Genomic DNA, 17,896 nt, shown 5'->3' on the forward strand with positions numbered 1-17,896 from the left:
TGCCTTCAAATGCAGGCACATTATTTGCCAATCCATAAATAATAGGCTTGAGGAAGTCTGCGGACCCTCTGGAATCAAATGGAAAACTGTATTTGCCTATATGCACTTCTCTTAGAAGGTCAACATATTCTGGGGCTGAGTGGTAAGTTAACCACTCACAGTTCTGGCAACTGTCCTTCAAAAACAGTTTAATTATTTTAAGATATACACTTAAATTCAGAGAGTTACAGCTATATTAGAGGAATTATTCACATTAAAAGTAGTTTCTTTAAATAAACTAGACTCCTGCGTACACAGTTAGTTTACAGATCACTATCTACTTGGTTTAGAGCTACCTGGAGGGAAGCCATAGGTATCTTCAGTTTGTGGCTCAGGACACAAACTGTCTCTTACGATCCTATCTGGTAAATCAGGATCTGTGTTAACTCTGATCATGAGATCGTAAGGACTGGAAAGGACTCAGACAGAACTCTATTTTTAGAAAAGATTCCCTTAAGCCATTTTAAACACTGAAATGAAGATCTGGAGAGATGCAAAAAGACAACTACAAAACCAAAAACCCATTACCTGTCAGTATCGCCATATACAACCCTAGCCCCCCATTTCTTGGTGTCATTCACCAGTTTAATAGCTCGTTCCAAGGTCTCTCTGGCTTTGTGAACAATACTATCGCCAACCTGTTGGTACAAACACATTGGAAATAATTTCTTAACATAGCTCAGTATAAGTCAACAGACTTTAACATATAATACATTTAATTACTAAATATTTCCAGAAATGAGAAAAGAACGTAAAAAAGAAATCAAAATAGCCATCGGTATCATCATTCTTTCTACAAGTACTCAAGAAGAAACTGAGGTGAAGAATTTGAAAGAACCAATCAATATACAAACTTGTCTTTGAGTGTAACAGTAAGTGAACTGCACTTGTTATAAGGTACACAGCTACACCGGATTCTTGGAAGAATAATCCTTATTTATTCAAGAACTTTTTTTTTTTTTTTTTTTTTTTGAGGAGTCTCACTGTCACTCAGGCTGGAGTGCAGTGGCGCAATCTTGGCTCACTGCAACCTCTGCCTCCTGGGTTCAAGCGATTCTCCTGCCTCAGCCTCCTGAGTAGCTGGGACTACAGGTGCATGCCACCACACCCAGAGAATTTTTGTATTTTTTAGTAGAGATGGGGTTTCACCATATTGGCCAGGCTAGTCTCGAACTCCTGATTTCGTGATCCGCCCACCTTGGCCTCCCAAAGTACTGGGATTATAGGTGTGAGCCACCGTGCCTGACCTATTCAGCTTTCTTACGTGCCCTTACAACTCATTAGGCAGAAAAGCACTCTTTGTGGGTGCATGAGTATATGTACGTGTATCTCTCAAAATTTTTCTGTTGAAGTGTTGATGATAATGTCTTTCAATATCATTAAAGTTAATGCTGAACTTCAATCTTGTGACTAGTTATACAAGGAAAAATGTATCTAATTATATGATGGGAAATATATTAAAACTGTTCAATTTAAATTAAATAGGTAGATATATATCTAGGAAGGTTTTACTCATTGGTGATTAGTGAATTTTAACAGTGACCACAGCATGAGTTTACAAAACAAAAAGATGCTGGGCCTTGACAAATATGAGAAGCATGCTAATGAGATTTTACAGTTAAGTAAATTAAGGAGACTATATAACAATGCTGTTTTATTTATTAAACTCATTAAAGCTAAGAGGGAAAAACTGCCATTCAACATAAAACATAAATGGAGCATTCCTTTTGCAATTTTAAAATGCAAACTGCACATTTTTGTTTTTTTTTTGTTAAGAAGCAAGCAATAGCAATAATGATCCTTCTCCCTTTACTGTAAAATTTGAATTACTAAATGTAGGATTGAATAGTATTTAAAAGGCTGTTTAAAGTTGCATTACAAAGGACATATTAAGTATATGAACAAAGGAACAAATAATAAAACTGGTAGTAGAAACGAGTTGGGATTTATTTATTTATTATGATTTATTTATTTTGAGACAGAGTCTCGTTCTGTCGCTCAGGCTGGAGTGTAGTGGTGTGAGCTTGGCTCACTGCAACCTCTGCCTCCTGGGTTCAAGCAATTCTTGTGCTTCAGTCTCCCGAATAGCTGGGATTACAGGCGTGCGCCACCATGCCCAGCTATTTTTCGTATTTTTAGTAGACAGGGTTTTGCCATGATGGCCAGGCTGGTCTTGAACTCCTGGCCTCAAATGATCCACCTGCCTCAGCCTCCCAAAGTGTTGGAATTACAGGTGTGAGCGACCATGCCTGGCCTTGGGTTTTAAATTAAGATTATGAATTCTGCTGAGACCTCTAGTACATTAGAAAATCTTGAGAATGTAAACTGTAACTTAATACATTACAAAAATCATGTTATCTAATGGAAATTCAAATTGAATAAAATGTTCTGTTACCTGCTGCCACTTTCAAACAAGGTCAACTTTTAAATATGTGGGGACAAAGAGCTGCATAAGCAAGCCATCTTAGTGTCAAAGTCAAATACACTTCTGAGATACATACTTACAAGTAAGTATATACTCGTACATATACATAGTGGTCTTAAATGTCTGCCTGATGCTCTTACTCTGACGCATTTAAGTTATACCCCAAAGAGTCAGAACTCTGCAGTTATCCCTGAAGACCATGTAATAAGAAGAATTCAGCAGCACTAGAGTGAGGGGGCAGCGGAAGAGGGAAGGAGAAGTAATTAAATTAACAGATACTGCTACTTTGTGCCAAGGTTCCTAACCTGAAAAGCATTATTTCAGTAAAGGAATAAGAGAGGATTTAAAAGAGGAAAAGAAATGGTTTCACAATTTAGGCCATGACTGGGGATGCTCAAAAGTCTTTTTTTTTTTTTTTTTTTTTTTGAGATGGAGCCTCGCTCTGTCGCCCAGGCTGGAGTATAGTGGCGCAATCTCGGCTCACTGCAACCTCTGCCTCCCAGGTTCATGCCATTCTCCTGCCTCAGCCTCCCGAGTAGCTGGGACTATAGGCACCTGCCACTACGCCTGGCTAATTTTTTGTATTTTTAGTAGAGACAGGGTTTCACCGCGTTAGCCAGGATGGTCTCGATCTCCTGACCTCGTGATCCACCTGCCTCGGCCTCCCAAAGTGCTGGGATTACAGGCATGAGCCACCGCACCAGGCCTCAAAAGTCTTAATAAAAACAAATTTTTTAAGTAAAAATTAATTCTCTGAAAAGATATAAAAAGGAAGAAATAAAGTTCAGACAATTTTTAAAAAGGCACAAATATACCTTTATCATAAATATGAATGACCAATAGTTTAGTAGAAAACTATCAACATATAAAAATTTTAATTTATGAAGTAAGTCCAACTGAGACAGAGACATTAACCTGCACTATTAGCTACTTTATTCTCCATATTCTCTTCATAGGAATTTTTGCTTACAAAGTCTTGTCTTTCTCTATGATGGTATTGAGACAGAGACATTAACCTACAACTATTAGCTACATTTATTTATTCTCCATATTCTCCTTATATGCTTACAAAGTCTTATGTTTCTCTATGATAGTCCAGATCTAGCACTTTTTTGATTGTGTGTTCTCTGAAGGGAAGCAGGAGACCACAGTCAGTAATCTATTCGCCTCCCGCTTTTAAAAGCTTTCAATTATTCTGGATACATAACTGTTGTATATATACATATATGCGGTACATATGATGTACACAGGCAGACAATGTGTAATGATCAAATCAGGGTAACTGGGATATCCATCCCCTCAAGCATTTATCATTTATTTGTGTTAGACATTTCAATTCCATTCTTTTAGTTATTTAAAAATATACAATAAGTTGCTGTTCACTATAGTTACTCTACTGTGCTACTAAATACTAGATTTTATTCATTCTAGTTGTATTTTTGTACTCATTAATCATTTCTACTTTATCTCCCTCCCCCCCCCCCCACCTCACTGCCTCTGGCAACCATCATTCTACTCTCTATCTCCATGAGTTCCTTTGTTTTTTTTAGTTTCCATAAGAGTGAGAACATGTGATATTTGTCTTTCTCTGTCTGGCTTATTTCACTTAGCATAACGTCCTTCAGTTCCATCCATGTTTTGCAAATGACAGGATTTTATTCTTTTTTAGGGCTGATTACTGGATAAATGGGATCACATAAAGCTAAAAAGCTTCTGCACAGTAAAGGAAATAATCAACAAAGTGAAGAGACAACCCATAGAATGGGAGAAAATATTTGCAAACTACCCATCTAACATGGGATTAATAACCAGATATGTAAGGAACTCAAACAACTCAGTAGGAAAAAAACAAATAATTCTATTAAAAATGCACAAAAGGTCTGAATAGACATTTCTCAAAAGATGACATACAAATGACTAATATTACTAATTAGAGAAATGCAAATCAAAATTATAATAAGATATCTTCTCACCCCAGCTAAAATGGCTTTTATCCAAAAAATAGGCAATAATGAATGCCGGCAAGGATGTAGAGAAAGGGGAACCCACTGTAGTGGGAATGTAAATTAGTAGAGCCACTATGTAGAACAATATGAGGATGCTGCAAAAATTTAAAAATAGAACTACCATATGATCCAGATATTCCACTGCTGGGTATATATCCCCCCCCCCCAAAAAAAAGGGAAATAGGTACATTGAATTGATACCTGCACTCCCATATTTACTGTAGCACTATTCACAATAGCCAAGATATGGAAACAACCTAAGTGTCCATCAACGGGTGAATGGATAAAGAAAATGCCATATAATGTGTACAATGGAATATCATACAGCCATAAAAAAGAATGAAGCCATCTGCCCTTTAAAAAAAAAGTGGCTGATATCTTCCATTTTTACTCTATTGGTGCTAACTTTTCACTTATTCATGAGAGGCTCTTTCTGTGATGTTAGCTGCTTTTTCCACTCATGATTTCACCTAGAAGTTAACACTGTACTGTTGCGAAGTTAGCATATGATGAGGGGTCAAATGCATGCCTGCAGTCATTAACCTGAGAATAGCTGAGAAGACCAGGGTCAAGGAAGCAGGTATCGCTTGGCAGTCTGAGTTCACCATGCAAAGGAGCAACATACTACCTAGTGAAACCCTATTCCTAAACTTCCACTGCTAGTTCAAAAATCCTACCAAATTCTGGTTATTCTAAAGTTACAGTATTTACATATTTTAAAAATAGTATAATTTCTGCATTGTTTTATTACTAAAATACATTAATAAACACTTTTAAGACTGAGAGGCAGGGAAGAAATTAGGGAATCGTGGAAGTGGCCCCTAAGAAAGGATTTGGGACAAGCATGGTGGCTCAAACCTGTAATCCCTGCCAAGGCAGGAGAATCACTTGAGCCCAGGAGTTCAAGACCAGCCTGGGCAGCATGGCGAAACCCCATCTCTACAAAAAATAGAAAACTTAACTGGGCATAGAGGTAAGCACCTGTAGTCCCAGCTACTTGGAGGCAGAGGTAGGAGGACTGCTTGAGCCTGGGAGGTCGAGGCTGCAGTGAGCCGTGGTTAAGCCACTGCACTCTAGCCTGGGCGATAAAGCAAGACGCTGTTTCAAAAAAAAAAAAAAAGGATATCTTTTGGTTTTACATTAGTAATATCATTTCCATTTTTTTTCCTGCTAGATCATATAGATCAGTGGTTTTCAAATGTATTACTATGAACCCCCAGGACTGACAAAGTATTTTTTATCTTACCTAAAAGTATACAAATATAAACCTAGATACAAACTTTTATTGCCTACAGCCTTTACAGTGCAACTATAAAAAAATTTATCCAGCACAAAATCATATTACTGTACCAAAATATTCAAGTTAACAATATTAAGTTTCCACTATAGATGGTATTTTGCTGCTTTCAATGTGAATATGCCACTACTACCTTGCTCAAGTTTTTGGAGTTCATTTTGCCTACTGTGAGCTGTCTGAAGACTTTATGCTTTCCCTGCTTTTCTCTTACTCAACTAATGCAAATATGATATACCACAATGTCCTCTGACCTTCATTTGGCATGAAAAGATCACAACGTAACATGTTACTCTGTTCTTTTCTCACTCACTAGTATATTATTATATTACCCTGTCACACTATATTGTATTTGTATCAAATAAACACCTTAACCTAGTAAATATGAAATTAAGTCTTATTCTATGAAAAATGTCTTTCAACTGTCACTATCACTGCAAAAAAGGTTTTGCTTTATATCTACTGGTATACTAGTAAATATGGAATGGCTGTTGTTTATTCTGACTTAAAAAATTTTTTTAGTTTTTAATTTTGTGTATTAATAGAGGCAAGGGCTCACTATGTTGCTTAGGCTAGTCTTGAATTCTTGGGCTCAAGCAATCCTCCCACCTCAGCCTCCTGAGTTGTGGGGATCACAAGTGTGAGCCACCACACCCGGCTAATTGTGACATTTGGACAAGCCAATATAACTATAATCAAATCTCTTGTCAATACATAAAATGAATTATGCAGTACCAAGGCTGTTGTAAAAACTGCTACAAAGGTGGCACTGAAATTTCATGCTAATAGAAAGTTACAGTATAGTTATGAAGACCATGCAGAAATAGATGTATGCTAATTTCTAAAATTATCATTGGAATAAAGACACAGAGGTATCTTATAGAGAAAAGTCACAGATCCCCAAGAATATGTGTATATTTAGGCTTGGCATGAGAAAAACTGATCTTATGTCATAGAAATGCTTGAATGAATAGGCATTCATTTAATGCTGCTTTAGTCTCTTTTTTTGAGAGAGAGGGTCTCGTTCTGTTACCCAGGGTGGAATGCAGTGGTGCAGTCATGGCTCACTGCAACCTTGACTTCCTGGGCTCTAGTGATCCTCCCATCTCAGCCTCCCAAGTAACTGGGACCACAGGCACATAACACTATGCCTGGCTAGTTTTTGCATTTTTGGTTAGAGATGGGATTTCACCGTGTTGCCCAGGCTGGTCTCAAACTCCTGAGCTCAAGTAATCCACGTGCCTTGGCCTCTCAAAGTGTTGGGGTTACAGGTGTGAGCCACTTTTTTGAGACTAAGTCTCGTTCTGTCGCCCAGGCTGGAGTGCAATGGCACGATCTCGGCTCACTGCAACCTCTGCCTCCTGGGTTCAAGCAATTATCCTGCCTTGGCCTCTTGCGTAACTGGGATTACATATGCCCACCACCACACCCAGCTAATTTTTGTGTTTTTAGTAGAGATGGGGTTTCACCATGTTGACCACGCTGGTCGCGACTCCTGACCTCATGTGATCTGCCCGCCTTGGCCTCTCAAAGTGTTGGGATTACAGGCGTGAGCCACCATACCTGGCCTTTTTCTTTTTTTTTTCTTTTTCTTTTAAAAAAGAGATGAGGTTTCACTATGTTGTCCAGGCAGGATTCAACTCTGGGCTGAAGCCCCCCGCACCACATCTTAGCTTCCAAAGTAACTGGGAATACAGGTGAGTGCCACTGTGCCTCACTGTATTTTAGTCTCTTTTGAAAAAAACTACAGATTTGTATCACTTACTTCAATGCATGGCATTCTCCCAGAAAAATTAGCAGATGTATAGCCAAATGTGACATTTGCTATCAGCTTAAGTCCCAACTGACGTGCATCAAGCATTCGTGACAGGGCTCTGTCTTGCTTGTAAGCCTTCATTGACTGCTTCACCATAAATCTAGTCTTCAAAATTTCTTCAAGCATTCTTGGTAGTACACCTTTTCTTACTGAAGGCTATCATAAAGAAAAAAAATGTTTAAAACCCCTCAAACATTATAGATTTATATAATTAAGAAGGATGCATAAAAACATAATAATGGCCAACTGTCATGAATTGAAACATGCTAACAATAGAGTGACCATAGTATTAGTGGCCGTCAATATAAAATCATCACATTTTATTTCTTGGAAGAGGATTTTTCTCCTAAACGGTTCCTGCAATGTTTATAAATCTAACAAAGCATTTCTATGTGAGTTCAGAGACCTCCAGGGAGGAGGATGTCAACTAGTGCATAAGTGACCATACAACAAGTTCAGAGGGAAATTTTGTTCAAAACTTTGACAGAAACCCCCATTCTTTCAAAATGACACATGGGACTTGTATTACTCATAACCAACTCAGTTTTTAAAGATCTCATCCTAATGACCCCACACAGAAATCTGCATGGAACTCCATTTATCTACCTTGGAAGAATGATGAGCTGGGTTGACTCTGCTGACATTCAAACCTGCAGTTCCAGGGACTCTACGTATTTCAAATCTGATGCTTAGACCACTAAGCCATCCCCTCCGGCCTATATTTATTAGCAATCTGGAAGAGGGGATGAATAGTGAGGTGATAAAATTTGTTGATGCCAAAAAAAATCATTTGTATTCATCAAGACTAGGGAGAATTTATGAGAACTCCAGTAGGAATGAAAACCACAAAACAGTATTAACTTTGATGACGATTCACAGACACGTGCAAGGTAATGCATGTCGGACCTAACAATTAAAATCTCAGGTATAGGATAATCACACACCTGAATATTAAAAAAATCTTATTTTCATTAAGCTTTACACACTGGGTCCAAAAGTAGATGCAAGTTTAAAGAAAAGCTGTTAAAGGGAGATAATAAGCTGCTAGATATGCGACAATGGAACATATTGTAACCTCTAATTCATTTGGTGTACATTTTGAAGCAGCCATAATGTTTTAAGACATAAGATAAAAAGAACAGGGACCAAATTTGCAGAAATGTGACGGGAAAACTGACTTCTATATAGAGACCCATTTAATAAAAAAAAATCTCTTTCCATTTCTCCAAGTAGATCTCATCTATATCAGTCCTTAGAAATACTACATTTTAAAATTTTCCAAAAAGAAACATACCATGAACTCTTTGGTTAAAATTTTCTTCATCTACATTGCTAATTTTAGTTTAGCATTCCCTCTTACTGGTAGAGAATGATGCCACTTTTGATATAGTACACCAGAATGAATTTGAGGGCTGGTGGGGTCCACTCTACCATCAACCACTCTACTGTCTCATGATTCTAGTACAGACTCACTGCTAAGAAAATAGAAAAGAAAGGAATAAAGTTGGCATATAAGAGGCAATATAATCTTCTTTTAGATGTCTCTTATTTGTCTCTAATTTATAAAGTTTTCCTCTGTCTCTTTTGAGGGGAGATACAGGAGAGAAAAAAGGGATCCTATTTTTAGTTTGGATATCTTCTTAAAAATATAATCAATAAGCCTATTAGAGTATCATTAATTCTAAGATAGCCTTAATTTAAAATAATGTAGAAAAACAACTAGTAGCATCTACACATTAAAGCAATTTAAATCTTTGTAGGTAATATATTTTGACCATTAAGTTGCTATTTAAGTCTGCCAGATTCTAATAAAGGGCAGAAGGTATAAGCAGACGTTTATTTCTTTCAATATTTCGTTAACTAAAATTTAACAATTTAAAGATTTAAAACCTAAATTCAAGAAAAACAAGGTGACTGGTTTGTTCCTGAAGTGATTTCTTAGAAGATTCTTATATCTTTGACTTTTTGAGATAAAATATTCAAGCCAACTCGGTGTTGTTGTTTTCTATTATGTGCCAACAATATCTAAACCATTATCAGCTCTCCAAAAGTTCAGCCATAGTTGTTATCTTTCATTTACAAGAGAGTATTACCTTGACAAAAGCTACTCCATTGGGGGACACTGTGATATCATGCCTAACTTGGTAAAGTAAATCTGGAGGTACTCTCAGAGAGGTACAGCCAAATTTGAACTCATCATACCTGTTAAGAAAGAGAACATTAAGCAAATACTTCCTCAAATCATAGAACAGAGATTTTATGCAATTTAAAAAATCTTTCTAACTCCATTAGAAATTCATTTTCAAACATCTAAACATGAATTCATGTACTTAGTAATATGTTTATTTGCCTCATTACTGAAATAGTTTTTCAAATATTCACAATTTATTACAAGAAACATTTCTTAAATGGCACTATCCTAAAATTTATGGGTAAAATCTATACTGAAATACCAAATTTCAACTCAACATCTGATCATCTTATTTATTTTATTATTATTATTTTTTGAGATGGAGTCTTGCTCTGTCGCCCAGGCTGGAGTGCCGTGGCGCCATCTCGGCTCACTGCAAGCTCTGCCTCCCAGGTTCACGCCATTCTCCTGCCTCAGCTTCCCGAGTAGCTGGGACTACAGGCGCCCGCCACCACACTTGGCTAATTATTTGCATTTTAAATAGAGATGGGGTTTCATCCTGTTAGCCAGGATGGTCTCCATCTCCTGACCTCATGATCTGCCCGCCTTGGCCTCCTAAAGTGCTGGGATTACAGGCGTGAGCCACCAACATCCAGCCCAATCATACTAAATTACTTAAATAAAAATTTTTTATTTAACATCCTTGTGAATATATTTAAAGAATAATTTAAACCTTAAATAGAAATACTGTAAATCTTGCAAATTTTCCAAATTCTTGTTTTTAATAAAAAGACAGGATTACCAATATAATTTCCACAGATGCTATGAAGGAATATAGGATATACTAAAACCAACACATGGTCTCAAATACGCAGAAATCAATAAAAAGGAAGACTCCGTTATTTCCTACAATTTAAGAAAAGTAATCCTTTGAGAATTTAAAATGTTATCAGTTTATACAATTTAATTTACATTAATTAATAAAACCTAACATTTAATTTTAAAAATCCTGGACTATTTATAAGAAAAATAAAGAGGAGGTCTAGTTGCAGTTATAAGATCATAATCCTCAAACTGTTCCACTGAAAGGTAATTTACATCAACAATTTAACTTTCATTTTAAAAGAGACCATAGTTACATATGGAGTGAAACAGTTGCAAGGCTGACCTATTCCCAATCCTCTTCATAAGTCATCCATCCATGAAGCTGGATTAATCATATGGTGATCCACGTCAATTGGTAAGACAACTACAATGAATGGATTAGCTGGGATACAGTCCATTTATCTTGCTCGTAGGGAAGGTGTCCAGAGCAAAGAGACACTCAGAAAGTGTCTAATTTTAGTAAGAAGTACAAAGCACAACAACATTATTGTAAATGTGAAAAAAACCTTACTTTCCCAAGTTCTCCACATGGCCAAGGCAGGTGGAAAAGCAGTAGTTATATGCAATCACAATAGAAGGATAAAGTGATTGGAAATCCAAAACGAGAACAGAGTTGCTATAGAAGCGGGATTCAGGCTCCATAATTAGAGGAACACACTGTGGGGCTCTCATCTGGGATCTTTGCTGAACACTAGGTGTCACAGGAATATAGTTCATTGGTTTAGCAATACGCAACATCATTGATTCCACACGGTACTGCAGGGAGAAAGGCAGGTGAGAAGAGAAGAAACACAGTTTAAATATATTGGTCATATGAATATATAATCATTTGAGGATAATCTGCTTTTCAGAATAAGACTGTATGACTTCTTTTTTTTTTTTTTTTTTTTTTTGAGACGGTGTTTCGCTCTTGTTGCCCAAGCTGGAGTACAATGGCACAATCTCGGCTCACTGCAACCTCCGCCTCCCAGGTTCAAGCGATTCTCCTACCTCAGCCTCCCAAATAGCTGGGATTACAGGCATGAGCCATCATGTCCAGCTAACTTTTTGTATTTTTAGTAGAAACAGGGTTTCACCATGTTAGCCAGGCTGGTCTCGAACTCCTGACCTCAGGTGATCCACCCACCTCGGCCTCCCAAAGTACTGGGATTATAGGCGTGAGACACTATGCCCAGCCTGCAATACTAGTTATTTCGTCAGCTTTCAGATGCGAAAAGGGATATATGTAAATCCTTTTCCTATGCCTAAGACTTTTATAAAAACTATAAAACATGTCAAATAACTTAAAAGATAAGTCAATTTTAAAAGACAGATGAAATTAGATCTCTTTTTATTTTTATTATTTACTTATTTATTTTGAGATGAAGTCTCGCTCTGTTTTCCAGGCTAGAGTGCAATGGCACAATCTCGGCTCACTGCAACCTCCACCTCCAGGGTTCAAGTGATTCTCCTGTCTCAGCCTCCCAAATAGCTGGGATAACAGGCTTGCGCAATCATGCCCAGCTAATTTTTGTATTTTTAGTAGAGATGAGGTTTCATCATGTTGGCCAAGGTGGTCTTGAACTCCTGACCTCAAGTGATCCCCTGCCTTGGCCTCCTAAACTGCTGGGATTACAGGCGTGAGCCACTGCACCCGGCCCTCTTTGTATTTAAATACAGCTACACCATAATAAAAAAGTGTAGGACAGACAGCTGTATAGTTTGACAATTTCATTTAAGAAGTTGGTCAATAATCTTGGAGAAATTTATTTGGGAAAATTAGAGAATTAAAAAGCTGTCAGGAGACTTAAGATAGAAAATGTTATCCCAGTTTTTCAAAGAAAGAAAATGATTATAGAATTATAAAGTATTGAATGTGGCTTTTGTTGTGGAAATAATTAAAAAATAAAAAAAAGAACTGAATAGTAATCAGCTTATTACTGGTCCCTAGCAAAACTGAATCAAGCAATTACTGGTATGTTTGTTTCTAATAATAACTATTAAGCAGACGGCTTGGGGTATTAGAAAAAAAAATTACTCACAAGAACCAGCCTGGGTTCACTGAAGTATTCTCATGAGGTTTTAAGGTATCTTTGCCTTTTATTACAGACTAGCTCAAACAGTTGTTAAATTTGATGGGTATAAGTAAAATAAATAGCTTATAAGCAATTAAATGAAATAAACAGGTAAAACAAAAGTACTTGGAACTCTATTTTTGCTATATTTACTGAACTGGTTGATTGAGGAATGTTATAGACACAGGTAATTAAAATAATTAAGGATTTTACAAGGTTAAGGAATCTGAGTGTTTTAATATGGTATCGCTGATGACTACCACTGTGCTTAACAAACTACAGGTATTCAAATACATATTTGTTGAATTAATACATAAACTCATTTTCAGCAAGGCGTTTAGTAAAAATCTCTCATTATATCCTTGGGAAATTACTTAGAAAGATATGAATTAAATGGCTTCTTAGGTTTCTTTTTTTATAACATTTTAAAAAGTTACATAGTCCACTTATATTGATTTTCAAGCTTTTTATTTTTATATTAAAATTATCTATGGGAAGTTTTAACATGCCAAAATTAAAAATGTAAAACCAAAGAAAGGTAGACTGTTGCTTCTCTAGTTTTAAGGGACACCTTTAATCACAGTTAACAATATTCAGGAATATAATATCCTTAAGGGCATGGACATTTATTTTCTTAATACCATAAAAAACTTGGCAGTGGCCAGAAAGTTGGCATAGAAAGAGAATAAAATGACAAGATTTAATTACCCAGCTATTGATTAGTTGGTACCAAACAGAAAGTTTAAAAAGTCAAATCACTTCAAACATCACAAAAGTGTATCACTCATACAGAACTTTCAAGTCTGCAAGAAAACTGATTTCCTACCTGTGAACCCCTTGTCAGTACATGTAAAAACTGAATGCCAAAAAGTCTAGCCATCTCACTGGTTTTCCCAATCAGGTCCAGCTGTTCTAACATTTGGAGATTTCCACGGACACGGCTAACATAATGATCAACCATTTTCCATCTGTTAAAAAAGAATCCACATTATGAACATCAGGGAAAAATTTGGACACTTGAAAACAGTACTTTTTTCCTGACAAAAATCTACATGCTAAAAGTGAGGTTACTTAAGGAAAGAGTAATGATATGAGCCTTTAAGCAAAGTATGTTAAGTAATTAAACATTAGAAAATTTCAGGTATTTCAAGGGCATGAAAGCCAGTAAAGATATGCAAAATTTAAAATAGTACTTGTGATTAGGTGGTAAGATTAAGGATCACTCTTTTTCAATATTTTGCTTGATGTTGCTCTATTCTTTTTTTTTTCTATTCTTATTATAGAAAATTAACATTCTCCTTTAAGATACAGCTGCTGATTACGCAATAATTATTTAGCATATCTATAGATTTTTAAAGAACATGAAGGGTCTGGGTTTTCATTATAAGTCTAAAATAAAAACATGCACTATGTTCATGGCAAAAAAAAGAGTAATTTGGTGAACATTTAGAAAAATCAGGAACATAAATTTTAGTGAGCTAATACATGGGTTAAACATATTTCAAGTAAGTATTTTTTGTGAAAATATAAAAGTTCTGTTTTTCAGTTTAAACCTTAAATTTAACCTCTTTACCTTACCTTCTTAAGAAAACAAACAATAAAACCCTCAGCAAATCCATAAAAAGAATTTTAATATTATAAGATGTAAAAATGATCCAAAAGTATACTATGAGGAATAAAATTTATTCATTTGAAGATTAAGGTTCACATATATTGTAATCTTTAATTATATTGCTTTTAGAACAATATAGTCACATAATTGTTTAATAAATGTGTTTAAAAACCTTTTTCTCGGACACATGACTAATGCTTAATAGAAAAACTAGAAAATGAATGTGAAGAAAAAAAATACCCTACTATAAAAAAGATAATAACAGTGTATTACCAAGAAAGTAGAGAGATTGGAACCCTCATATACTGCTGGTGGGAACGTAAAATAGTGTAGTTGCTTGGGAAGATAATTTGGCAGTTCCTCAAATAGTTAAACAGAGTTACCATATAATCCACCAAAAATTCTACTCCTAGGTACATATCCAAAAGGAATGAAAACAGGTATCTACACAAAAAACTATATATCAATGTTCATTACAGTATTAATCATAGTAGCCCAAAGGGGAAACAACCAAAATGTCTATCAACTGATGAAGAAATAAAATGCAGTATATGTCCATACAATACAGTATTATTCAGCAATAAAAGAAATACTGAAAGATGCTGTAACATGGACAATCCTGGACAGCATTATGCTAAAAGAAGCCAGACACAAAAGATTACATATTGCATGATTCTGTTCATGTGAAGTGTCGAGGACAGTCAAATCTATCTAGGAAGTAGATCAGTGGTTGTCTAAGGCAAGAGGTAGAGGGTGGGGGGACTCTGGTGGAGGGGGTGATAGGAGTGATGAAAGGTTGAGGAGTGGTGGCTAGGTGATGCAGGATTTCCATTTAGGGTGATTAAAATATTATAAAACTTACTGTGATGATGTTGTACAACTCTGAGTATACTAAAAGCCAGTGAATTATATACTTTAAATGGGTGAATTGTATGATATACAAATTATATCTAAATAAAGCTGTTAAAACATTAGGCAAACATGAAAGAATCCTAAACTCCATAAATAACTGTTTAACAAAATAAACAGAAATTTTGTTTCATAATTTACATTTTTAACTTAATATACTGACTCCCCATATTTATGTTTTGTAGCTATCGAGTGTGCTATTGTATAATTATAACATATTTAATCGAAACACTGAGTATCTTTTATTACTGTAAGCAATGGTGTGGTGAATATTTTTAAAGCTAAGTCCTTATACAGATGATTAAATAATTCCTTAAAATAAATTCCTAGATTTGGTCAGTTTTCAATACCTAACAATACATTGCTTTCCAGAAAGGTTTTAATAATTTATATTCATACTAGTGATGATAAAGTGCTTGTTTCCTTGTATATTTGTCAACAATGAAGATTATAGTTTTTAAAATTATTATGAGTTTGATAGACAAAAAATGATACCACATTTTAATCTGCATTTTTTTGTTTTAGATCATTAATGTAACCCCTCAACAATACAAAACTGCAAAGTGAAAATCTGAAATAAATGCATTATGTACAAATCAGATCAGTCCCTTTAAAATAAAACGAAATAGATTTAATGGCTCACCACTCCTTTAGGATGTGTGGATTGTGCAGAAAAAGGAGATATTTACACTTTGCCCTCTTAACATACGGACAGAGCTGACCTGGAGAAACGTGCCAAATGAGATACCAGAATAGTGAGACACTAACATAATTTCTGAAAATGCCAGGCAGCATACAAGCATTTTCCTGAGTTTTGTAAAACATGAGAAAAATAAGTGTTAAGTCTCAACCGACACAGATTTAACAGAAAACTTTAAAAAGGTATGTATTACACATATGTAAGAATCTGTTTCAACAGATAATCATGCTGACTGGGCACGAATATTTCCTTGAAATCTGTAGGTGGTGATTCAGGAGAAGAGTTACCAATTGAAGTATGTTGATGATAATTTGTTTTGGAAAATGTGTTTTAAAACATACTGGTTTATTTTCATTGTTTACTCCAGTCTAAAGTCCTTTTTTTTTTTTTTTAAATAAGACTGATCTTGCCAATAGGTTTTTGTAATTCATGGTACAATTAAGAAACATAATCAGCAGATTAAGAATTAATTCCTTTAGTAAGGTAGACATTTATATACTATATATAAGGTAGACATTTGAATATTTTAGGATTTTTTTCCTTTGATAATTGTTCATGTCTCTTACCCATTTTTTTTTACTAATTTAAAAGTATATAATATAGTTAATATACATAACTGTTATGGCGAAAATGGTTTTCCTAGGTTGATGTTAGCTTTTTACTTTTGTTGATGTTATTTAATGAAGTACAAAAGTTTGTTTCTGGGCAAAAATGGTGAAAGTAAGTCTAATACTTTATATACAAAACTGATTAAACTGAATCTTAAAGGATCCTGATTTAAGTGATTTGACTAAGATCAACTCTATTTTTTTAGGCAGTATAGTCTATTAAAAAATAAATGGGTATAATACTATATTTCAAAAGAAATATTTTTACTATGCTATATATAACTGTTTTTTTAAAAAATGGAAATGGTTTATTTCACATTTTGAAGAATACAGTCTAAGAGATTTTCACATATTGGCTGACAGCACAGACTTTGGAGTGAGATAGTCGTAGGTTCAAATTGTGGCTCTATTGCAAGCTACTGTGTGACCCTAGGCAAATCATTTAACTCTCTAGTTCTCAGTTTCAGTATGTGTGAAACAGTGGTTTCACTGTTGTAAGGTGAAACTGTTGTAAGGTGTTAGGCAAAAGCAAAAACTTAATAACCTTTGCTGCTATTATTATGATAATTATGGTAATTACTATTTCCCCATTTCATTCAGAATCTAATTCTCTATCCTGAAAAGAAAGACGTACCAATTAATTAACATTTATTGAGAGCCTTCTGTGTGTTGAAGACTCATACTATCTCATTTAATTCTTACTTCACTCCATGAGGTAGAATATGTTAACATATCTCTATTATAGATAACAAAACTGAGGATTACTGTAAGCCTAATCCATCCTAGTTTACAAACCTAGTACACTAGAACCTGAGATTTTGGCCAAATAAATGAAAACATGATGAAAAGAAAACAAGATAATACATTATAAATGAGTAACTGTCTTGTTAAATTTCTATCATCACAGCAAATTACTCATTTCCTCACTAACAAAAATGGTAGACCATTTTGTGAAATGAATGCTTATTCATTTCACACTAAATGTATTCCTCTCCACTGACTGGTAACCAAGTAATATAAACAAATTAGATGCATCTTATCTTTCATAACTAAAGGTTAATTTAACAAGGGACATTTTAGCTTATACAGTTTATCCAGCAGGTAACAACTGCTGTTTTCTGATCTAAATCTGCTGACCTATAGGCATGAACATAAAAAATACTTTGAATGGCTAATTTAAAAAAAATGTATTTTAGAATTTTTAATTTAAAAAAGTGATCTTTCTGAAATAAAATCATCATCATTTCTACTTTCGGGTCCTATCTGACTAATCATATAACATAAAAGAGAATGAGTAATTGCAGCCTTTACTTATGGTTAAAGGACAAGATGGACTTTTGTTAGTTTTTTCCATTGTTGTTAAAGAATTATGCCATCCTCCTAATGCTCTGTCAAACTTAACGCTAATAAATATAAG

At 35.0% G+C, this 17,896-nt stretch overlaps 1 protein-coding gene across 6 annotated transcripts in view; it reads right to left on the reverse strand.

Moving 5' to 3' along the window:
* REV3L (REV3 like, DNA directed polymerase zeta catalytic subunit) overlaps positions 1-17,896 on the reverse strand; it is a 194,940-nt gene that overhangs the window by 21,596 nt on the left and 155,448 nt on the right. For 5 of the 6 annotated variants that reach the window (XM_030809566.1, XM_030809568.1, XM_030809567.1 and 2 more), the window contains 5 exons: positions 13,477-13,618; positions 11,108-11,352; positions 9,674-9,782; positions 7,530-7,736; positions 568-677 (listed from right to left, as the gene is read on the reverse strand). In XM_030809566.1, the coding sequence (XP_030665426.1) occupies positions 568-677; positions 7,530-7,736; positions 9,674-9,782; positions 11,108-11,352; positions 13,477-13,618 (813 nt within the window). Of the gene's footprint in view, positions 1-567; positions 678-7,529; positions 7,737-8,191; positions 8,314-9,673; positions 9,783-11,107; positions 11,353-13,476; positions 13,619-17,896 lie in introns of those variants that run through there. The other variant, XM_030809572.1, reaches the window with a different exon arrangement.

Source organism: Nomascus leucogenys, chromosome 3 (assembly GCF_006542625.1).
Source record: "Nomascus leucogenys isolate Asia chromosome 3, Asia_NLE_v1, whole genome shotgun sequence".
NCBI lineage: Eukaryota > Metazoa > Chordata > Mammalia > Primates > Hylobatidae > Nomascus > Nomascus leucogenys.